The sequence below is a fragment of the Silurus aristotelis genome (assembly GCF_946808225.1).
Source record: "Silurus aristotelis genome assembly, chromosome: 12".
Lineage (NCBI taxonomy): Eukaryota > Metazoa > Chordata > Actinopteri > Siluriformes > Siluridae > Silurus > Silurus aristotelis.
This window is the reverse complement of record NC_139585.1, coordinates 21,751,179-21,776,952: the sequence shown is the minus strand read 5'-3', so window position 1 is coordinate 21,776,952 and position 25,774 is coordinate 21,751,179. Positions and strand designations below refer to the sequence as shown.

General features: G+C 38.1%; 1 protein-coding gene across 1 annotated transcript in view; it reads left to right on the top strand.

Moving 5' to 3' along the window:
• Positions 1-25,774, top strand: part of pcdh15b (protocadherin-related 15b) — a 226,217-nt gene that overhangs the window by 169,101 nt on the left and 31,342 nt on the right. Inside the window, exons 23-24 of the mRNA XM_083556764.1 lie at positions 1,509-1,649; positions 1,791-1,903. Of these exons, the coding sequence (XP_083412890.1) occupies positions 1,509-1,649; positions 1,791-1,903 (254 nt within the window). The remainder of the gene's footprint in view (positions 1-1,508; positions 1,650-1,790; positions 1,904-25,774) is intronic.

Below are 25,774 nucleotides of genomic sequence, written 5' to 3'. Positions count from 1 at the left end.
ATGTTTGCAGATGATATTGTGATTTGTGGTGAGAGTAGAGAGCAGGTTGAGAAGAGCCTGGAGAGGTGGAGATATGCGCTGGAGAGAAGGGGAATGAAAGTCAGTAGGAGTAAGACAGAGTACATGTGTGTGAATGAGAGGGAGGGCAGTGGAGTGATGCGGTTGCAGGGAGAAGAGGTGGAGAAGGTGGAGGAGTTTAGGTACCTGGGGTCAACAGTGCAAAGTAATGGAGAGTGTGTTAGGGAAGTAAAGAAAAGAGTGCAGGCAGGGTGGAGTGGGTGGAGAAGAGTGACAGGAGTGATTTGTGATAGAAGAGTATCTGCAAGAATGAAAGGGAAAGTTTATAGGACTGTGGTGAGACCTGCGATGTTGTATGGATTAGAGACAGTGGCATTGAGTAAAAAACAGGAGGTGGAGCTGGAGGTAGCAGAGATGAAGATGTTGAGGTTTTTGTTGGGAGTGACAAAGATGGACAAGATTAAAAATGAGTTTATTAGAGGGACAGCACATGTAGGATGTTTTGGTGACAAGGTGAGGGAGGCGAGATTGAGATGGTTTGGACATGTGCAGAGAAGGGACATGAATTATATTGGTAGAAAAATGCTGAAGATGGAGCCACCAGGTAGGAGGAAAAGAGGAAGGCCAAGGAGGAGGTTCATGGATGTGGTGAGGGAAGACATGCAGGTAGTTGGTGTAAAAGAGGCAGATATAGAGGACAGGGTGGTATGGAGACGGATGATCCGCTGTGGCGACCCCTAATGGGAGCAGCCGAAAGAAGAAGAAGAAGAAGAATATTTTTGTAATTAAGGTCAAATAATGACCTTTAAATAACATGTATAGTGCATATAACATATAATAAATATTATAATACACAAATGTGGCCCAAGGTTTGTGGACATCTGAAACATCCTGGGACTCTGGGATTCTGCACTAGATTACAGAGAATGGCTGATGGGATTTGTGGCCATTCACTCATGAAAGCACTGGAGAGATGTGGAACTGATGTCATGTAAGAAGGCCTGGGGGTGCATTTTGTCGGTTTAAGGCCAGGTATCTGTACAGAACACTTAAGGGTTTTTTTTTTTTTTTTACACAAACCTTGTCTTCAAAGAGCTCACACTATATAGGGGCATTGACATGCTGGAACAGATTTGGGTCTCTTCCTTCCAGTAAAAGAAAAATTGTAATGACAGAACATAAACAAGCATTCTATACCATTATGTATTTTAAGCTTTATGGCAACACGTACCACATAGAGGCATGATGGAAAAATGTATTTATTTCTACAATTAGAAAACCTAATTTAGCTATAAAGAAAAGAACAAAAAATGCAATATATGATGAAAGTATTGGGACACTTGATTATCCCATCCATATGTGATTCTTTCACAAACTGTTGCCACAAAGTTAAAGGCACGCAATTGCATTCAATGTCTTTGGAGACACACATACAGTATGTATGTATGTATATATAGAATATGAAATTTGTTTATGTTTTTACCTCAAAGGGCACACCTGCCAGTCGAGTGCACTACAAACTGGATTTGGAGCACTTCCCCTACAGTGCCAGCATTTTTGAAGTAGAGGAGGACACAGGAAATATTCTCACAAAGGTCAACCTTAATGAGGATCCCAACACCAAATTTACTGTAAGTACATCCACCCCGAACACTGCAGAAATCTGAGTGTGCGTTTTAAAATAAACATCTGTTGTTTGTGCAGCTGCATCCCATCTCCTGCCTCAGAAAAATGATGTTGTCCTTTTGTATTTATTTTTATTTACCGTGAAGCTGGCGATCATTGCTTATGATGATGGGGAGCCGGTGAAGTCCAATAAGACCTTGGTGGAAATTACTGTCCTGCAGCCTTCTGCCATTCCCATCTTTACTCAGGAGGAGTACAGGTAAAACCTTTGGTTCAGAGAACATTCAGGCCTGCACTTGACAGACAGACTCAACAATATCTTGAGGAAAATGTATTTTTGATTTTTGATTAGACAAATTAGACTTGAAAAAGTTTAAGCTTGATTTCTTAGCATTGGAACTGTTAAGCAAGAAGTTACCAACATGGCTCATATGCCTCATTCATGTTGTGTCAGAAATGCTTCTGGAGAATCCTTAAAACCATGAGTGTTTGTAAAGGTATGGAACGAAAAGAGAATCCTAGCTGTCTATCTAAAATGCTTGAAGTAATAACTGATAGTTGTATTTATTTATTTATTTATTTATTTATTTATTTATTTATTTATTTATTTATTTATTTATTTATTTATTTATTTATTTATTAGCTTGTTTGCTTTCATTTTGTTAGAGGAAAATGCTACCTACTTTTGCAATGGCATTATTTAATGGGAAAGACATTGTCACTTACTTCTGATGAGTGGTCAGTACATTATAATCTACTGTTGGATCTCTGGCTTTAAAAAAATATATATATTGTCTGCAACTTCACTCATGAGTGTTAATTCAGCACATGCTTTGTGAAGAGGTAGTATTTGTTAAAGACATAGCTTTTCAGACCGCCACAAGAATTTAATTCCAATGTCAATTTTTTTGGCTTAAAAGTCAAGCATCATTTGTTTAAAACAGATGTGGGCAGCTACAGATAAACAGGGAATGCGTCGATTTTTATAACCTAGGATTACTTGAAGAGATTGATAACAAGTCTGGCAGCTTCATCAGGGGTGAGTTGCAAGGGTTGGATTGCAAATATGCTAGGAGTTAGTTTTCGTAGTCCAATCATGAAATGGCAAGGGAGGAAACAAGTGCTTGCATGGCCTCTCTGACCTTCTTCATGTTGTAATTTGAGAAACCAGCATTAGCGATTCATGTTAGCAAGTAAGGCAAGAGCGACAGTCGGTTGTCCTGAGCTACACAACTGTTCTGCGCTTGTGCCTGTTGCAGCAAAGAAACAAGTTAATCTATAAATAAGTGTCAAATATTGATTTCTTGCCTCTATTTTTTCACATGTTGCTACAGAAACAGGCGGACAGTTTGGACACTTTGGATTTTAATCAAAGGACTTTCAAGGATCGCATGTAGTTAAACTGGGGTTAGAATTTTTCATCCAGTCTGACAGCAAAACAAATGAATACACTAGAAAGCTGAACGGATATAGATGCCGTCGCATAACACCCATATGTGGGCCGTCACCAAATTGTTGTCACATGGTTGAAACAATTGTACAGAACGCCTTTAATGCTGTCGATTTACAATTTTCCTTCACTGGAACTGAAAGCCCAAACCTGTTCCAGCATAGAAAAATGCTACTGTGTAAGAAAGCGAACTCAGTGGCTAACGTGAATTAACTAGAGTGAGCCCTGACCTCAACTCCTCATTTGAATAACGGAACAGGAAATCTACATTCATGGAATCAGTATACAGAAAATCAGCCTGTGTCAGTAAGTTGTGGAACTGTGGGTCCTATGACTAATGGAGTCAAATGTATTGAAAAGGCTTGAGTTGGAAGTGAGACCTTGAGTGAATGATGAACTGTCCCCCAAGGCCTTCTTGCCTGACATCAGTAGCTGACCCCACTAATGCTCTTGTAGATGAATAAGCACAAATCCCCATGATACACTCTAAAATCTAGTGAAAATTGTTCCCTGAAGAGTAGAGATTATAATAAAAGGAAAGGTGGACTGAATCTCGAATGGGATGTTCAACAAGAGCATAAGTGTGATTAATACATAAGTGTTCAGTTATTAATTTTTTTACTTTTATTTATTTATTGATTTATTTATTTAACACACAAATTAGAGTTTCTGTATTTGCATGAGTCAACAATTAAAATAATCAAAAGCATTTAGGTGGTAAGTAAATACAATGTGCAGGCATCACAAAACAAGCAAATGGAATGCACGCTAATTTAAGATATTGTTGTCTTGATCGTACCACATCTGGAATGAAGAAATTATGAGGTTTAAGTTACGGTCGTTCCATAGATTAGACAAGGAACCACATTAACGGAAAAAAGAACTTGAATTGATTTGAATCTGCCAGTGTAGCTTTTATAATAAAAGTCTATGAATATGGATGATAGCTCTAAGGTAAATTGTGTGCATATGATATTCACAATATTGTTTTCTCAAAGGGCAGGGTGCACTTTTCTTGAATGCATTATGGGTACTTTATTGGATTAAATGTTTAATATATTTGACACCAGGGGTAATCAATTCTATTCTTTTGGCAAATAAAGCAAGCAACAGATGTTGGAGAAGTAGCCTGCTAAATGGCTTTTATTGATTTAAATAAAGGAACAGGGAACCTTCGTTCTTGGCATTTTGCATTCTGGCTCCTACTTTTACTTACACAAAAACAAAATAAATATGTTGCATATTTGTATTTTTAAACATCCAGAAAAGCAGCATGTATCATTAGTTGTGTAACCGTGGCCCCTATGAGTGATGAAGTTATATTAAAATGACTTCAGTTGGAAGCAGTACCCTAATTGAGTGATCGAATAGCAAAAAGAGAAACTTGAAGTAAAAAGACTTGTGTGATGTAATGCACAGGCATGGAGTCACTCTTTATTATTCCTCTGGAAGACCTGAAAGCTCATATAACCATTTATACTAGGATTCAATTATATGGCTAACAAAATAAATCGTTTTCTGTTAAATGTTATTATATAGACCGGTTATAGATGATGATATCACAGCTTTTAAAGTGGCATTTAATAGACCAGAAATGGTGGGAAAATGCCAGAGCGTGTTGTGTGTTGTTTAGTAGGGGTGTACATATATAGTTGGATCTATCTGGATGCGATTTACGTTTATAGGCTTGTATTTGATCTTGAAATGGCTGAGGTTTAAACATGAATGTTTTTTTTGTAGTTCTTCTTCTTCTTCTTTCGGCTTCTCCCATTGGGGTCGCCACAGCGGATCATGGGGGTATGGAGACCTATGATCCGCTGTGGCGGATGTAGCTTAGTTTGAATTGTCAGCACTAGAATTTACCCAATGCTACATCACTGAGGTCTCAGCTTGTGAGTCGAATTCTCTAAACCACTACAACCCTGACTAGGAAAATAACTAAGGATGAATGAATAAATAAATAAATGAAACCATTCATCAATCAATCCTATAAACGTGTTAGAAATTCATACCGCCGTAAAACTCCTCATATATCATATAATATCAAATTCTACAATTACAGATGGTGCCAGAGTTAATATCGTTCGACTTTTATAAACTTTCAGTTTTGGCCAGCAGGAAAACATAGCAGCCTCCACTCATGAACTGGCACTCATCTGCAGGTCCAATGCCACATACATATATACTTATACAGTATTGAACTATAAACTGCTCTGTTTTGCTAAATTACGGACTGTAATTTGTTAAATTATTAACTAATTTTGTTATATTACAGCATAATTTCAAAATGGATTAAATTCATTATTTACCTAAAATATTCTACAGACAATACTCCATAATGACAACATAAAAGTTTGAAATCTTTGCAAATTTCTTAAAAATAAGAAATGAAAAAAATCACATACATAAGTATTCACAGAATTGCCACTTAATTGCCACTCAAAATTGAGCTCAGGTGCATCCCGTTTCCACTGATCATCCTTGAGATGTTTCTACAACTTGATTGGAGTCCACCTGTGGTAAATTCAGTTAATTAAACATGATTCGGAAAGACACACATCAGAGCACAAACTCAGCCATGAAGTCCATTGTCTGTAGACCCCCGAGATAGGATTGTATCAAATCACAGATCTGGGAAAGCTTGAGAGGTTCTGCAAAGAAGAATGGGAGAATATGCTCAAAAATAGGTGTGCTAAGCTTGTAGCATCATCCTCAAAAAGACTTGAGGCTGTAAATGGTGCCAAAGGTGCTTCAACAAAGTATTGAGCTGTGAATACTTATGTACATGTAATTTCTTTTTTTTTTTTAAATACATTTGCAAAGATTCCAAACACACGTCTGTCATGTCATTTTGGGTATTGTTTGTAAAATATTGAGGAAAATAACGAATTTAATCTATTTTAGAATAATGCTGTAACGTAACAAAATGTGGAAAAAGTGAAGCGCTGGCAAGTACAAACAGCTGATTTATTTCTATTGTAGTGTACGTGGATAAAATACAGAAAACTATGATGTTTTAGTGTTCATTGAAAAATTTTAAATCTGATCAAACGATAAATAATTACACAAATTCAGGAATGAATAGTTTTAGGCAGAATGGGCTTGTCTGTGCAATGGCTCAGCTGGCATTAACCCAATGGGAAGATTTAACGCATTCTGCTTAGGTGGAAATGGATATTTAGAGGGTTTTTTATTATAATTTTTTTTCCACAGCAAGAAAGCTGATTTAGAAATCGCTCCTATTTGCCACGCTGTCTTCTTTTAATGCCGTGCAGCACTTTAGAACCAGCTCTAATTCGAATAAAAAAAATATTTTGTGCAGTTTTGTCAGTGCTTGAAAATGTTCCTGCCACTGGCATGTTTCAGATAAGGATATTAAACAATCTGGTCTGATTCAACCTACAATATGCTGTATATACCCTAGTGTTCTGCATACCATCATTGGGCTTCTTCCTGAATAGATCAGTTTTGATACGATCTCTTCGCCCTTTCTAAAACTGCATGCAAAAGGGTGCATGAGAGGTTAAAAAACGTCCGCATGTCGAAGGCTCATGACTGATATTTGCTGAGACAATTAAAGCTGTTAAATATTGTTGTCATCTGTTTTCATATCATACTATTTTTGTTTTTAGCTCATATGTATTTCAATGAGGCTAAAATATTACACCAGCATTTTTAAACAAATTGATAAATGAAGCTGACTCTCTGTTCAGTTTGAATAATGTGCTTGTATTTATTTACATCCCTGTTGTCCAGACTGCAGTCTTCTTGCTCACATTGTTGTTCTCCTAATTAAATACTGTGATCGACAAGAGTAATCTGTCCTTACTGAGAAACAAAACAACCAAAGTTTTATTAATTAGTCAAATTAGTTTTTTGCTTTAGTACATAAACTGTAAATTAGACGGATTAAATGATTTCACTTGTAGCCGCTTCTAGGTTATTTTCTGACTGGTAGCCTGTGCAATTTGCAAGTTAGTTTCGCTAATGAAACTCCCCTATAGAAGCTACAAGCAACTTTCATGAAATCAGCAACCGGACACCTTGAAACTTCCCAGTTTGTCATTTTGACGTTTCCAGCAATTGAGGTCTTATTTTTCTGCTTACTGCTGTGGATGCTTACATACATCTTTTTCTCCCCAATCCTCCCACTCCTGGTGCATGAATATACAGGAGATAAACCTGCCATGGTTCTGAGGCGAGATGTGATGAATACATGCGCTTAATATTTGCCACATGGTTGCAAGTAGATTACTTTTTTTTCTGTGAAGTGAGGGACAGTTTACTGAACTCTGAGCAAAGATTATGTCTGATGTCCATCTTTAGTTGCTGTGAGCTAATGATTATATGTCAAACACAATCTGATAATCTTAAACCATTTGATGCTGCAAAGGTTTGCTGGATTCTTAATCTTTATGGTTATGTGCTTAGTAATATTTAAAGGAAATGAAGAGAAATTGATGTTTCAAATATGTGTACATAAATAAAGTAGCTGATTTATATAGTAATGATTATAAAAATACAGGTTTTCAAGTTTTGGCACACATTCTTTTTGTTAGTATAGCTTACCAGTTAGCTAAAACTATAATAAATGGAGTAGTGAGCGCTGTGTATAACATCATTCTGATTGGATTCTGATAGTGTAAGTATAGGTTAGATTTTCCCAAACTTGCAGAAAGTCTTACACTTTTACAATGTTAAAGCGCAAAATTCCTGGAATGAGATGATTATAGTGCCGCAACAAGCATTTAGCGGCTTTCGTTTGGGGATTGTATAAAGCTGTCAGGCCGCTCTGCCATGCTGTGCACTTCCAGGTGAAGCAAATCAACACGTTGTTCAAATGTCATCTGTTACGGGTCGATGTGTTCAGAGCAGTAAAGCTCCAATTAGCCACGCATGCTGCTCTCACCGCTAGTTTGGCTCATCTTCCTCATAGACTCGACAGCCAAGGCTGACTGAAGTAATGAGGGCTTTTAGGCCAAGCTAGTCTCTCGCAGTACAATGCAGAACTTGTACTATTAGTATGCAGCCTCTTCCAGGGGGTCAGACAAACAAGCACCCACATTAGCATAGCGCCACTGATTAGCATGCACCAACTTCAACTGTGTCGCTAGCTTGTTTTTAATGTGTCATCGATTTGTTGTGCCATTTCCTTTGTGGGAATCCTTATCGGCATTTAAAGATGGTTTAAGTAGAAGAAATGCTGTACAGTAAGAATGGTTGAATTTGCTACTAAGGATGAGATGCAACAACCAGACATAAAATAGTTATATTGCATCAACAAGGCCCCTCCCAGGTAAAGATTTAAATGCAAACCATCAAGCATTAGCATCTGCAAAGAGCTAGCAGAAACCATTGAGACTAAGATACACCAATCTTCTATCTGAAGAAGTTTTGCCACAAGTGGTCTTTCGTGGAAGGATTGGGGCCGAAAAGCAATACCTTTGACATGTAAACTAGACTAAACAACTGAACTATGCATGAAAACAGAATCTGAGGTGCAGGAAAATTTTAGGTGGTGCTCTGGTCTGATATTACAATTTGACATATTTGGCTGTAGCAGTGGCAGTTTGTTTGCCAAAGGGCTGGAGAGTGGTACAGTATTGAGTCTCTACCGGTAACAGTAAAGGATGGTGCAAAGAAGTTGAGATTTGGTCAGGATTAATAGTGTCCTCAATGCTGACAAATACAGGCAGATGCTTATCATGTAATACTATCAGGGAAGTATCTAATTGGCCTCAAAATTATTCTGCAGCAGGACAACAACCCCAAACATACAATGTCATTATGAACTAGCTTTAGCATAGAGAAGAACAAGGAGTCTTGAAAGTGATGTTTTGGCCCCAACAGAGCCCTGATCTCAACATCAATTCTGTCTGGGATTAAATGAAGAGACTCGAGGTTTTGAGGCATTTTACATCCACAGATGATTTGTGGTTAGCTCTCTAAAATGTTCCATTGCCAAGATTGAACAACCTACCTGCTAAGTTCCTTCAAAACTGGGTAACAGTTTACCTAGAAAAATGTATGCTGTTTGGCAAAGAGTGGATTTCTTTTCTTTTCATTTACTTTCTATTTTGTTGATTGATAAAAAATAGAATATTAACACTTGTATTTTTGAAAGCATGCTTACTTTACAGGAGGGATTCTAGAAATTTTTTATGGGGTGGTAAAAGAACCAGTCAGGGAGGGCCCATGGGAAATGTCATGTGCCCCAACACAAGTGGGATGTCATAAAAATGCCACTGCACAAGTGCCTGTATTAACACATCTCTCATATTATAAATAAAACCCATTGAACAGAAAATAATTGTTCTCAACTGCACTGTACTGCATCTACCTATCTTTGAATGTATTGCTGCTGTGCCTGACTTTGTCCCCTTTCCATTTTTTTCCACAAAAATCAGTTTAAAAATTAACAAACCTCATCAATATCATCAATAATACACAAATAGTATAATTATTAACCATATTTTCATCTGATTAAAGACAAAAACATTTAATTTTGAAGCTGTTTTTGGACATTGCAAACGAAAATAAAAAATATAAGGCTACCAATAGAAACAGGTATTTACTATTCTACATCTTAAAATTCCAATTGTCAGAATGCTAAGATTATTAAAACCACACATTTTAGTGTTTACCACAAGACTATTTGGCAAAGTGATTGTGCCCTTAATCTTTGAAGCAACAGCAAAAAAACGTAACATAACGATTTCTATTTATATATGTAATATATAAAAATTATATTTTATGGGGGGCCGGTGCCACCCTGTGCCACCCCTTTAGACACGCCCCTATTACTTAACAGCATTTTTTTTTCCACACCTGCCAAAAACTATTGCATAGTATTGTAAATGAATTTGCTTTTGTTTAGTCAAAACTGCCATTTTCATATAAAAATTGATGCGCTATTTTTCTATTCTAGTCAGTTATCATGATAAATAATAATGATGATAAATGTGCAGTTTAAAAAAAGCCAGGTTAAGACTACACACAGTACTTGCAACCAAAAGTGTTTGTTATTCTTACCTTCACTTGACCTCTAAGTAGCCATTACTGTAATACAGTGGATTAACATTGTGATTTGTTAATGCTGCATTTATATTTACTAAATAATATTTGATTTACAACAAAATTGAGTTTTTTGATCTCTTGAAGGATAACAGTGCTTTGGGTTAAGTCGGCTTCATTGTGAAGTAAGAGGATGGATGGGGATAAGGGGGAATGCTGACATACACTGGGCTGATGCAATATTGAACAGAATTACCGAGGTGGAAAATCCTTTATGTTGCTTACATGTGGGTGACAGATTGAGTTTGGAGGTCATGGATGCACTTCTCACCAGGCAGATAAAACCATTTTATTATTGCTGTTTGATCATTGAGCTGATTTTGAGAGAGTTAGACTGGTACTGTTGAAAATAGTAAACTGGTTATAAGCGGCGGTTGCACTTTAGTACCTTGTTTGGTAATCGATTCACAAATAGATTATGCAATGTTTTAAGTGAATATTGTTCCTATACAAATTTGTTATATTTTGTTTAATTTATGATAAGTTATGATAAACTTTTCTCAACTCAAGAAACAGACTGTTTAACAGTCATTCAGACGATCCCAATCGCAGTCTAAGTCCAAATGGTCCAAAGTCTACACTGGTACAGCTGAAACAATCTCAGAATGCAACACCGGAAGCACAAAGCTAATGTACACATCACTAAACAGAAATCTGAGCCGCCCTGAGACCTTTCAGCATGATGTGCCAAATTCTCTGCCATTAACGCAAACAACAGTCACATGTGATCAGACTGCACTCAATCCGCAGCGAGCACTCAGGCTTAAGTCTAGAGCTCCTCCACAGTGAGCAAAAAAAGTGAACACTTTGATCTATTATTAATAAAAGGGTTGCCAAATCTGCCTAAATTAACCAGATATTATTTTAGAACCAGTTCTAAAACATCAAACAAATGCTTCAGTAACGCTATGTTAATCTTCTAATTAACACTTAAGTCAATACAAGCTTACTTTAAATTGAGTCACTGAAGCCTGGGGTACTTCCAGTGGGCTCACCACCTGCAGGAGGGACCGTAAGGGACGGTGCTATGAGGATTGGGCAGCAGTCGGAGGCGGGGGCCATGCTTAGACTGCTCCCCCCGTGACCCGAATTACGGATAAGCGGGAGAAAATGAATGAATGAATGAAAGCCTGGGGTATAGAAAGCATTCCAATTCATCTCAGTGAAGTTCACTGGAGTCGAGGTCTGGGCTCTATGCAGGATACCCGAGTTCTTTCCTTCCACTCTTTGTAAACCATGTCATTATGTACACTTTGTTCACAGGGACATTGTCATGCTGTAAAATGTTTAAGTTTTTTAATTCTTTTAAGAGGAAATTGTATATACCATTATGTGCCTACATGTATGCATGTGCATGTGATTGAAACGTTTGACTATATAGTGTTTTTGTTGGCATTTTAGGATGTTTACTTTGAAATGTGTCCTATCAAATCCAGACTCACTTATTTAGGCTTTCCTAATCCTGACTTTCATTGCAAATATTATTTCTTAAAATTTGTTCCCTTTCAGGAACTCGAGCTGCGCCGAAACGCTTTTACACACATTATTTCTCTGAAATAATGTGTGTAATTAGTCAAAAATTGGACACTGGCCATCACAGGCGGGGTGACGTCACGACCAGAAAGTATAAACCGCATATCGAGTAAAGGCAGCGGCAGCTTCTGTTTGTTCAAACTAAGCGCTCTGTGTGTATGTGTTCAATTGTCTGTCAATTGTTCGGCAGAAAAAAAAAAAAAAAAGATATTCCTGGGAGCGGAGCAAGCTAGTCGGTTCTCGAGAGAGCCGGATGCATGTCAATGCCATTGCTCCGGCACGGCAGTTCCTGGGGCTCGCAAATGGACTTCGCAGAGGGTTTCAAGACGGGCTTATCCCTTTCTTCAACCTCACCTGCTTGGTCCAGCACTCGCTCACAGGCCAGGAAGCATGCTGGTCAGCGGTTTCTTCCCCCTACGATGAGAGCATTAGCTCTGCCTCTTTTCCTCTGAGGATCATGATTCGTCGTTTCACCCGAGGTCTGTGGGAAGGGCCACATCTACACTGGCACTGCCTAGAGATGCTGGCCGTGCTTCTAGCACTGAAGCATTTCCTCTCACACCTCAGAGGTCACCATGTGTTGGTCCGTATGGACAATACTGCGGTGGTCCCCGACATCAACCATCGAGGAGGTCTGCGTTCGCACCCCCTGTGCAGGCTGGCGCACCAGATCCTCCTTTGGGCCCAGGGGAAACTGCTCTCTTTGAGTGCAGTTTACATCCCGGGCCGGTTGAATGAGGCAGCAGACACCATGTCGAGGCAGGGGTTGAGACCCGGGGAATGGCGACTCCACCCCGATGTGGTGGAGCAGGTTTGGGAGAAATTCGGGAAATTCCACCGAGGTGGTAGAGACCATTCTCTTTTACTCCAGAGCTCCCTCCATTAGGAGGTCGTATGCCACCAGGTGGCGTCTGTTCTGCTCGTGGTGTGAGCACCACCAGCTGGATCCAGTCCACTGCCTGGTTGGTTTAGTGCTGGATTTCCTCCAGGGACAGTTCACCAAGGGGTTGGCTCCGTCCACCCTAAAAGTCCATGCGTCCGCCATTTCGGCTTATCACACCCCCGTGGCTGGGCAATCTCTGGGCAGAGACCCGATGTTACACACCCGGAGTGTGGCTGCCCTAAAAATTTTGGTCCCCTGGAGTACCCCTCTAAGACATATGTAATGCTGCGGGTTGGTCCACCCCGCTGACCTGCGTGCGGTTCTATAACCTAGACCGCAGTGCCACTCCTGGCCCCCCAGTCCTCCTCTAGCTGTGTTCGACAGACACACACTAGGCAGGGACTGGTCAGTCTGGCGTGATTGGACACTCGTTCCCAAAGCACTTCAGCGCTCGATTCCTGAAAAGGGAACGTCTCTAGGTTGCGTATGTAACCCTAGTTCCCTGAGGAAAAGCGACGCTGCGTCTCCATGCCACACCTTCTTCCTTTTCCCTTACAGAAGCTGCCACTGCCTTCACACGATATGCGTTTTATACTTTCTGGTCGTGACGTCACCCCGCCGGTGATGACCAGCGTACAATTTTTGACTTAGAGTGTGAACACTCGGGCGCGTTCCCAAAACGTTCCCTCAGAGAACTAGGGTTACATACGTAACCCAGAGACGTTGTTAAGTATAACAAGCCTTGTGTACTTGCTTATACCAAGCCATGCATAAATTAATCAGACGACTTAATCATAAATTGTTCTCTATGAATTAATGTGAATTACAATACAGTCTAGTGTTTAAAGCATTTACTTTTCCAAGTCTGGCTCCTGGTTTCTTCCTCATGGCATCAGAGTAAAGTAGATTAATATGTAGTAAATATCAGCTGATATTTTCCAAGCAAAATTGACAATTTAAAGAGTTTGTTATACCAGTTTTCAGTTGGGTAACACAAAATACATCTATCCCTATCGTAGGTATAGACTATCAAATATGACAGGACTACATTCTCCATTTTAGCTGTTTACTGAAGCATACAATGCACATGCCACATTCAGTGACTGTTCTGTTCTCCATCTCTTCTGCCTTGTTCATGTTTTAAATGCTCTGTAGCCAGATGCTGCATGGTGTTCTCATCTACCTGCTTGTCCCATCTCACTACTGCAGCTGTAAAATAGGTAATTCTGTAAAAATCAATGGATGTGGAACCTTTTTTTTTTATGCCTTGCTGTTCATACAACAGTTAATCCTTTTCACGATTTATTTGGCTGATGTTCTAGGTGGCTAGCTCTCATGCAGATGTTTTTTAATAACTAAAAAAACAATAATATTACTATTAATACTATTAGTAATGATATTATTGATGAAAAAGATCATGTAAGAAATCAATCATTTTATTTTTGCGAATGTCATTATTATCAATACATAAAATGTTTGACTGAATCTTCAGACCACACAAAATGGCAGTTGTTTGAAAGTTTTTTCACACTGAGGCTAAATTTAAGCAGATGCTGTTGGCTTACAAATGAAAATACTTGCTTAATACCGTTCATATTATATATATTGATAATTAAACCCCACAACTAATGCTATTACAATCGAGCAAATAATGAATGCTTACGTTGTCTCCTGAATGTAGCTGAATTTGATCTTGACAGGTTCCACTTTTGGCACCTGGATACATAATCAGAATAAAAACAAATCGATGCTCAACACATGATACCTCAGATTAACCAATTAAAAGTTAAACAGTGTTTGGTGCCAAGGCCTGAGTAAAAGAAAATACATAAAAAGCTATTAAATTCAGAATAGCTTTTTTTCATAAGCGAATAGTTTGGTTAATTAATTAAGTTAGTTAGTTAGTTAGTTAGTTAGTTAGTTAGTTAGTTAGTTAGTTAGTTAGTTAGTTAGTATAATGTATTTTATTTAATTAAAAAATCTATTTAAAAAACTCGAGATTAAAACCCCCTTCTTCCTCCCCAGAGAAGGAATGTCATTTTAACAGAAATAGAAAAGATATATTATATTTTTAGTAATATTTTTTAATTTTTTATCATTATTATTATAGTAATATAAAACTGCATCAGCAACTTCCAATATGGCTACACTCATTATATTCAAGATATGTACTGTATACATGCCAAAAGCAAGGTATGTTTTGAGCGTTCCTGTAAGTTGTTCCACGTTGTTGAGGGTAGGGGCAAACGTGTGAAACACTACAAATAAACTAAGGAAACTTCAGAAGATTGAGAGCATTTTAAAACCTTGTCATTTTTACCTGGTGCTGTTTTCATCTGTGACCAAGTTTTAATTAGAGCTTTACATTTCCACAGGTTTAAATATCCACAGCAAATTAGTTAAAGCTAAATCTTCTGCATCATCATTTGCCACCATTAGAGCCTGCTATTTATATCACTACCAACATGGAACAGGATGAAACCAAAACTACCATTCTCTTACCTTGCTTTCTCACAACCTGTCAAGCTGTACCAGCAAAAATCAATATTCCAATTACCATATGATTCCAACACATGACCTTATCTTCCTGTTCTTATCTACTATTGTGTTGTACTGCTCTAACCTATTCACTCGAAAGTTCAACGTATGCTCAGAAATACTCCTCTAAACACTTTTGCCGCAGACCCTTTTGTAAGCGTGTGACCTTTCTGTTAGCTTAAATAGATCAGGGTCATCCTCTAACCTTTCTCATTCACATGGTACATCTACAAAACTGTCATCTGACATTCTTTTCTCTAAGAAATTCTGGCATATAAAAAATTACTGCAAGGTGGGTTATATTATAATTTTAAAAAGCCTGCATGGCAACAGCTAAACTTATAGACCATGACAGCGTTATGATATATATATATATAAAAAAAAAAAAAAAAAAAAAAATATATATATATATATATATATATATATATATATATATATATATATATATATATCTCAGCTTAACACAAGTCAGAGTCTGGGCAGGAGCCCAGTAATGATTTTTTTTTTTTTGTTTTGTTTAAACATTCATATTAAACCTGGAACACCAGGGAAATCCCCAAGCTGTGCTGTAACTCCATCCATCCATGACCGGATTTGTTCACCTCTTTCTTAAAATTTTAGCTGTCTAAAATACATGGAACCTGCATTGAGGTCATGAGTCTTTGTCTTAAAAGGCAGTGCATTGATGGTCAGAAATATTTTGTACCTGTAAGTGAACACATTAGCTCGAGATGAGCTTAAAATGTGCTGCCTCACATTTTAAAATCCGCATACGCCCAGCACAGCTAAAATATTCTTTATGAGCAAAGAAGATTTATGACATACTTAAAACATTTTATAAAATAAAATAAAAAAAAAAAAGATCTCTTCAGACCCTTGGTTTTTTTTGTTTGTTTTTTTTAAGAGATATAAAATGAAAATATTTACACATAAAGCTGCTAAGTATATTCAATAAGACTGCTGGCTAAAATAACTAAGCAGGATAATCTGGACAGTGCCTTTAGACTACAGCAAATTTTCCTAAATTCATTTTTCATTTTTCATCATAAATACATTTTTCTACACAAACATTATTTATCACCCCAAGCTTACATTGGCAAATGTTTCTGTTTTTTGAATAATGCATGATGACATAAATTTATTTTCTTTAAATACAGGTTTACCGCCTGTAAGCATTAGGCATCTGTATTATATAATCGTACATGGGAAACACATTATCGTACACTCTGAGATCAAATTTGACCAAAATCTCTTTGAGATCACTTCATACAGTTTGATAAGTTATAATCTCAAAAGAAGGCTGAAATCCAATTTAAGAAATAGAAATCCTACACTGTTTACAAAACGGTCTGGATGGAAGAGTCTCAGCAGTCAGTGTTTTATGGAAAAAACAAAACAAAGAAACATAAGACATAACATGAATGCCTTCCTGCCTTTGACATGGTCCAAATTGGAATCGTTTGTTATGTCTAGCATATACTCAGTTGAGGGATTTATTGTTTCGTGTGACTGGTAGACCTACAGTAAATATAAAAATAAAAAACTGACACACTGATTAGGGTTATAGAAAGGTCATGTGAACTAACATATTGCAATATTAATATCTTAAATATAGTGTGTATGGTAGTTGAACAAATCAGTGACTCAATAATAGGTTGTATAAGCACATTTTCTAATGCATTAGAATTTCTAATTCTGAAATAATTGTTTATATTGTTTGTTTGTTTGTTTTTTCTGGACAAAACCTTATTAACAAAGTAAAATCAGAGTCAAGTTTTTTCCTGTTCATTTGCATTATGAGTTTAATTCTTCCGGTGTTTCCAACAACTCTTAAGCAAGAGCCACACCCCCAACATTTATTTGTAAAAATATTTAACACCATATATTCTTTAGCCATAATTGAGGTCTAGATCAGTGGTCCCTAACCCCCGGGCCATGGACTGGCACCAGTCCATGCGTCAGTAGGTACCGGGCCACACAGAAAGAATACATAACTTACATTGTTTCCGTTTTATTTATTATTTGATTCTGAACTATGTTTTATTTCGGAAAATTGCCAGATTCTTGTCAAGATGATCGCCTCGGTCACATGTCTTACCTACATCCGCTACCTTCTTAAAGGGGCTGCTCCGGCTGCTAACACATAATACATTACCGCTAATTTAAAACCCCCAAGCGAGCGAAATTAATAAAAAACAATAAAGTGGATTCACATTTATTATTATATTTAGAAAATACCAGTTTTTATGCCGGTCGTATCATTTTATTTTGTTGTATTTATCTGACACACCTTAAAGGCTGGTCCATGAAAATATTGTCTGACATTAAACCGGTCCGTGGCACAAAAGAAGGTTGGGGTCTACTGGTCTAGATAATGGCTTTATAATAACTGCCACATACAGTGGGTACGGAAAGTATTTAGACCCCCTTAAATTTTTCACTTTTTGTTATATTGCAGCCATTTGCTAAAATCATTTAAGTTCATTTTTTTTCCTCATGAATGTACACATAGCACCCCATACTGACAGAAAAACACAGAATTGTTGACCTTTTTGCAGATTTATTAAAAAAGAAGTATTCAGAAGTATCCTAAGTATTCAGACCCTTTGCTGTGGCACTCAAATATTTAACTCAGGTGCTCTCCATTTCTTCTGATCATCCTTGAGATGGTTCTACACCTTCATTTGAGTCCAGCAATTTTTGATTATACTGATTAGACTTGATTGGGAAAGCCACACACCTGTTTATATAAGACCTTACAGATCACAATGCATGTCAGAGCAAATGAGAATCATTAAGGTCAAAGGAACTGCCTGAAGAGCTCAGAGACAGAATTGTGGCAAGGCACAGATCTGGCCAAGGTTCCAAAAATTTTTTTGCTGCACTTAAGGTTCCTAAGAGCACAGTGGCCTCCATAATCCTCAAATGGAAGATGTTTGGGACGACCAGAACCATTCCTAGAGCTGGCCGTCCGGCCAAACTAAGCTATCGGGGGAGAAGAGCCTTGGTGAGAGAGGTAAAGAAAAACCCAAAGATCACTGTGGCTGAGCTCCAGAGATGCAGTCGGGAGATGGGAGAAAGTTGTAGAAAGTCAACCATCACTGCAGCCCTTCACCAGTGGGGCTTTATAGCAGAGTGGCCCGACGGAAGCCTCTCCTCAGTGCAGGACACATGAAAACCCGCATGGAGTTCTCCAAGATGGTGAGAAATAAGATTCTCTGGTCTGATGAGACCAAGATAGAACTTTTTGGCCTTAATTCTAAGCGGTATGTGTGGAGAAAACCAGGCACTGCTCATCACCTGTCCAGTATAGTCTCAACAATGAAGCATGGTGGTGGCAGCATCATGCTGTGGGGGTGTTTTTTAGCTGCAGGGACAGGACGACTGGTTGCAATCAAGGGAAAGATGAATGCGGCCAAGCACAGGGATATCCTGGACGAAAACCTTCTCCAGAGTGCTCTGGACCTCAGACTGGGCTGAAGGTTTACCTTCCAACAAGACAATGACCCTAAGCACACAGCTAAAATAACGAAGGAGTGGCTTCACAACAACTCCGTGACTGTTCTTGAATGGCCCAGCCAGAGCCCTGACTTAAACCCAATTGAGCATCTCTGGAGAGACCTAAAAATAGCTGTCCACAGAACTGGAGAGGATCTGCAAGGAGGAATGGCAGAGGATCCCTGAATCCAGGTGTGAAAAACTTGTTGCAGCCTTCCCAAAAAGACTCATGGCTGTATTAGATCAAAAGGGTGCTTCTACTAAATACTGAGCAAAGGGTCTGAATACTTAGGACCATGTGATATTTCAGTTTTTCTTTTTTAATAAATCTGCAACAGTGTCAACAATTCTGTGTTTTCCTGTCAATATAGGGTGCTGTGTGTACATTCATGAGGAAAAGAAATGAACTTAAATGATTTTAGCAAATGGCTGCAAAATAAAAAAGAGTGAAAAATTTAAGGGGGTCTGAATACTTTCCGTACCCACTGTACTACTTTTATTTATTTAATGTTTTATGGTGTGTACTATCATATAATTTTTTGTGCACTGTTATTTATTTTTTTATGTTGGTTGGCTTGAGGATTGTTAGTTTTCGAGGACTTTGATAAGCTGACACCCCTACAAGAGCCTTAACAGAGCAAAAGCGAATCAGGGCCGTCATACCAATTAATCATCTTAATGGCTTCTCTTACTTTAACCCAATATAACTAAATCACAGATGATTTCCTGCGCACTTTTTAACATTGGTGGGACAAGAACTGCTAATAAAATATTCATAAGGCTTTATAGGAGGCTCTACAGCTTGATTAGTAAACATCAAAAACTGCTATGTATGCAAATGAACCGAAACACTTGAGTGCAAGATTTTGACTGCTCAAGCTTTAAAATAGAGGTATTTATCTGCACCTGAGTGCTTTTGCTACTTTTTTTTTATTTCAACCTGCAGACCATTTCATCTTTCACTTTTACCAGACAATTTTCTAATTGATTGCGCCGCCCCTTTAGACTCGATAATATAACACCTTTCTTTAGATGAAAAGGCTTCAAAATGTATTTTGTTAAAGTGATAAATTATTGGGAATGGAGATTTGTAAAGCAGCAGCTGGAGTTAGTGTTCTCACCGGCTCAACGGGCCAATCTATAATCCCCAACTCCCTTAGAAATGAATATGTTCTGGTGGAGTGGAAATAGTTTTTTGAATGGCAGAGGCCATTTTACTCAATGACCACCTCTACCCCGCCAAGTTAACCAGAATGCAACTTGCCCTTTTGCTCTTGTTTGGAAAGGACAAACACAGTGTGGCACCTGGTTGCCAGAGCACTGATTGCAACGCTTTAAAAAGGTCAGTGCGTAATCTGCCGCCAGAACCTTTAGCACAGCCGAAAAGGGCCTTTTTATTTAAAAGGGGTCAGCACAGATTGCCACGGAGCGACCCTGGCTTGCTTTTGAGGCATGCTAAGTTCTCGCAGCGGGTGGTTCTTGGCCTGATGTGCACTACAGAGGAGAGAGCAAGGCTGTTGACTTCCCGTGCTTATTGAGCTGGAACACTAGTGTGTAGTGAAGCTGAGAGAATGAGATCTGGGGAACTTTTGCCTTACACTAGCACTGTATGCTGGTCAGTGCTGCGCTGTCATTCACCTATTGTTCGGTTTTCAAGCAATTAATGTACCAAATTGTGCTGTTTTGCACATGTGTAGTTTATGTAGTCCTGTGTGGAGCTCTGTCCAGCCTTAATTCCATGTTATCTGTTATAGTTCTACACCTTGGACCTAGAGGGGCTTTGCTTCCTTTCACTGTTTACTGTACAAGCTTTATTAAATGCCAATAAAAAGCCATTTGACACTTGATTTGACTAAAGGGCCTGAAAGAGTAACAAAAGTTTGTGGACACCTGACCATAAGATTCATCTGTTTTTTGAACATCTTAACCCACATTTAGTAACCATTTGCTTTTCTAATAACCTCTACATTTCTGGGAAGGTTTTGAAATGTTGTGTTCATTCAGCAACAAGGGGTTTAGTCAATTTAGTCATTGATTTATGATAAAGAGGCCTGGGGTGCAGTCAACTGTTTGGGGGAAAAAAAACCACATGGCTGGAAAAGTTGTGTGTCCCAATACTTTTGTCCATTTACTGAATAATGTTATAAAACTGAAACAGTATCATGTAACACGTCAAGCTAGCGCAGTATAATAAAGTGATTATAAGCTGTAAAATAAACAGTAATTTCCGGACTATTAAGCGCACCCATATATAAGCCGCACACACTGAATTTTACAAAGATGTTTATTTTGAACATAAATAAGCCGCACCTGTCTATAAGCCTACCTGTCTACACTGGATCTAATGAACTTTACACAGGCTTTATAAAAGACAGTGTCTGTTACACGGCTTGTATCTAAACAGTAGCCTACCAAGAAATTCATTGTTCACTGTCTTCCTCCTTCCTTTCACTTACAATACAACTATTTCTCTCGATAGTTTATCTTTTGGCATCGTCGTGCGTTTAAAAATCACCATCGGTGAAGCTTTTCTCCCGATGCCGTGCAGCTCAGAACACAGGTGAAGTGTGTTTTTTCATGCCCGGTTGTTTTCAGCATGACGAATGATTCTCCTTTCCTGTTGACAGTCCGAGTGAGCGGCAGGTCAAAAGTCAGAGGAGCATCATCCATATTTATGATGTGGTGCGGCCCGATTTAAAGAGTTTCATTAGTTCACCTGAACCTGTTCTGCAATTTCATTGGTCTAATGTTATGGGGTTCAGTTTTTTGGCTTGAAGTTTGTGAAACCGGAAAAAACCCAGGAAAAATCCATATATTAGTCGCTTCGTTGTTTAAGCCGCGGGGTTCAAAGCGTAGGAAAAATGTAGCGGCTTATAATCCAGAAAATACGGTAGATAACTCGTGCATTAATAAAGACATAATTGAACTTGGCTAGCCTACTTAGCCTGACTATAATCTGACACTTGGGCATATAGGTCTTGGGCACCCGGGGTATTCATATATCCATCCCTAAAATATCAGGACAACTTATGAGCTATCATTGTGCAAAAAGCATGCAGACTTACCATAGAAATTAGTTGTGATAAACATAAGTACTTTTAAATAAGAAATGCTAATTTCAATGCACTTCAGAAATAATTGCTGCATAGTACCCCACATTTTTGTACAATGAGTGAAAGGACTTTGGTCATAAAAATGTTTTGTTTCTCTGAGAAAGATAGAAACAGAATCATCTGAATTGTTACCCCAAATTGGAATTGATAGGTTTTGGTTTCATAATTGTAGCCTGACCCTGCTAGCTTTGTCACGATTGTCTTTGATGGCATGTTTAGAGTGAACTTTTCCTTTCATATCCTTGAGCTGTTTGATCAGAGGCCACCTCTAAGTTCTAAACAGGCACTTCATTTTCTATTTAAATCATTTAAAGTGCATGTAGTGTGCGTGAGTCTGCCGCAGTCGGAAATATCCATTTGTTATATAAAAAAAAAAAAATAGAAGTTATCACATATTCATGCCAAATTGCTATCAGCCAGCTACTCTGGCTTGCAAAAGATAACTTATGTTCCTATTTTGTGCTTGAATGCCGGTGACTTGTTTCTTTTATTACATGCCAAGAAAACAAAGCCCTGGGTTTCTGAAGAGCTGAAACTCAACATGTTTTCAACAGAATGCTATGAATATGGACAAAACTAACTTCCCCACTGATATGCAGCATAATTTGCCTTTGGACTGTGATCTGCAAAAACAAAGAACAAAATCCAAGATATTTTGTATTTTTTTTAGTTAAATTTTCTTTTTTTTCCTTCTTTTTTTTCTTTTTTTTTTTTTTTTAAATATAACATTAGAATTTATAAGATTGTGGACTATCACTTATAAGGATTATTTATTTGATTAGTTTTGACATAGAAGATACAAAATATTGGATGTCTCTGCATGATGTGACCTTGCATTGCTATCATTTCTTAGTTACAGATCAGAATGAGATCAAATGAAATGGGTTAGACTTTCTTTTGTTTTTAACATATTACAAATAAAAAACAAGCTCAAAATATGAGATTCAGATCAGAGTTTTTCTTTATCCTGGAGTCATTTGTGTGACAACCTGAGAAAACTTTTCAGACAGTCAAGTTTTAATATTTCTAACATATGTACATTCACAAAACTTATTAACTGTTCTAAATAGAAACACTAAATTAATACTGGGTAATGACTTCCTTTGATCTTAATTCCAAATAGCATGGATTCCACAAGATGTTGGAGATTTTCTTTTGAGATTGTGGACCATGATGTGATTTTTCAGGTGCACTTTCAGGCCACGAACCTCCCGTTCTATCACATCCCAAAGGTGTTTTATTGGATTCAGATCCGATAAATGAAAAGGCCACTGAAGATCACTGAACTCATGTTCATAAATTCAGTTTGAAAATGTTTGAGACTTTTGCTTTGTGACATGGTGTATTATCAACCATATGACGAACAACAATAATTACACAGGCTGTGACATTCAAGTGATGTTTGATTGTATTGGCATGCCCAAATAATGCCTAGGAGTATCCTCATACCATTACACCAACCCCAATAGCCTGGCCTGTTTACACAAAGCAGATTGAGTCCATGAATTCATGTCCTTAGTGCAATGTTCACACCCTTCTTTCAGTAAGCCTTAGCCAAATTGAGATTCATGAGATGGGGCAGAAGTTTTCTAGTCTTTAAATGTACAGGTTGGTGCTTTTCTGCTATCTGACCATTGCCTATTGACATCTCGTGTCAAGCATGCATTTCTGTCTGTAGAATTGCTGCTCTTTGGATGGTTTCTCTTTATTGCACTTCTACAATTAAACTCTAGAGACTGTTGTGCATAAATATTCCACTACATCATCAGATGTAGAGATACTAATACCAGTCCATCTACTTACAACAATCACGCCATTGTCAAAATAACTTGGATCACTATAAAAAAAAAAAATGTATAGCTATTTTGATGGTCAGACGTACCAGAGGCTCTGGACTGTATCTGCTTCACAATTTGCTGATGAAATAATTGCAGGAATGACTGTGTAAAGATGTCCCTAATAAATTAAACACCAAGTGTATATAATTCAGACGAACAACCTAAGCTAAAGTCATTGGCATTTTTTGGCATGTTTTTTTTTTAAGCTCAGCTCGGTTAATGTATAAATTGATGGGAAAATAATCACTGAGTCATAATTTCTTTTTTCTCATATTCATTTTAATTACATTTAAATTGCATAGCGCTGTTAATAATGGACACTGTCACAAAGCAGCTTTACAGTAATAAAAAATGAAGAATATCCATTTTAAAGTCATACATTCATCTTTAGAAATGTATCCCTATAAGTTTATTTTGAAACAGTGATCACCCTGGAGAGTGTGGACATTTTTGATAAACAGACTTGAACAGAATTCCACACACCCACTGTAACTTCTCGACTGGTTTTCCCAAACTAAAACACATTTACTTTTGTCAAAATGGTCCTTTTGTAATGTTTACTAATCGCTTTGACCCTGAGAGTATTTCCTATACCGCTTTTTTGAGCTCGCAGCTTTGCCCGCAGAACAGGCCGTGAGGTGGCTATAGCAGTTTCACGTAAAATCAAAGCATCAGGCGAAAAGGAAATTTTTTCTCGACATTGAGCAAGACATATATTGAGGGTTAAACATGGCACGATGGAGTGCAGAGAGTCAGCGATGGAACTCATGGGGACGCTGGCCTCAGGGGAACTCATTAGACGCTTAAATGTGTGTGTGGTGTGGAGTAGAGTGGAGTGGTCATTAGAGCTCTGTCAGCACACCAAGAGCAAGCAAGGAATGCACTCTCTTATCGGGGCCAACACAGCATACCACAGAAAGGCCGAGAGGAGCTTGGTGAACAGACAGATGGAATGTGTGTGTGTTTGTGTGTGTGGTCAGGGAGTGCTTAAAAAGGGATTACAAAAGGTGAAGAAGCTACTGAGAGTCTCTGTCATCTGCTAGCCTGGACTAACAACAGCTCAAGTGTATAACCTAGAGCAGAACAAATGGCCATGTAGGTTTGTTTAGGACCAACATTAACAAGCAAGATGGATTTCTGGAGAGTGGTGAAAAATCCAAAAGCGGTATACTAGCCTGCACAAGTTTTTTTACGTTTCTACTGTAAAGTGTACTCTGATTGGCTCACTGACGCAAGATATCAAAATAGAGAAACAGTTTAACTGAGGAAATTGTATGATTTTTTTATTTTAATATTGCTTGGTAAAAATACATGTAGCAAACTGTGATTTATTTGCTTTGTCCAAAATGCTTCAGTGCAAAACAAACACAGAAATGAAATTATTTGTCTGGTAAACTTCGGTCAGCCCCAACATCTCTTAGCTTTAGTTTAGAAACTTTTTAAAGACAGTGTCTGTTTCACGGTGTAATGGGTGAAATATGTTGTGGCTCCTTTAAGAGCAGAGCGGCATTTTGGGAACAGCCTGCCGCCGCATTTTTCCGCTATTACTGCATGTGTGCAAGACTGAGGAATATGTTCTTATTATTTTCTGATGCTCATTTCTAAGTTTCTTTGACTAACCCGTAACGCTGTTGCCAAGAAAAATAAAAAAGCACGAGTTTTGGAAACCTGTCTGTGCTTATATGATTTCTGTTGCAACTGGAGTTAGTGAGCTCTCCCTTCACCCAGACTCAACGCGTTACAACCGCTTGTATCTAAACAGTAGCCTACCAAGAAAGTCATTGTTCACGGTCTTCCTCCTTCCTTTCACAACTATTTCTCTCGATAGTTTATCTTTTGGCATCGTCGTACGTTTAAAAATCAACACCGGTGGAAGATTTTTCTCCTCATGGCGTGCAGCTCAGAACACAGGTGAAGTGCGTTTTTTTTTCGTTTCCGTTCGGAAATTTAATTGGTCTAATGTTCTGAGTCTCAGTTTTTTGGCTTGAAGTTTGTAAAACCCAGGAAAAATCCATAAATTAGCCGTTTCGTTTTTTAAGCCGCGGGGTTCAAAGCGTGGGAAAGAAGTAGCGGCTTATAGCCCGAAAAATACGGTACTATTATTACTGACAGTAATAAATAAAAACAATTAACCTTAAGAAAATGCCTTTGTTTTATTCTTAGGGTTTTATTTTGTGCACGTTCCAGCAAAGATCACATCACA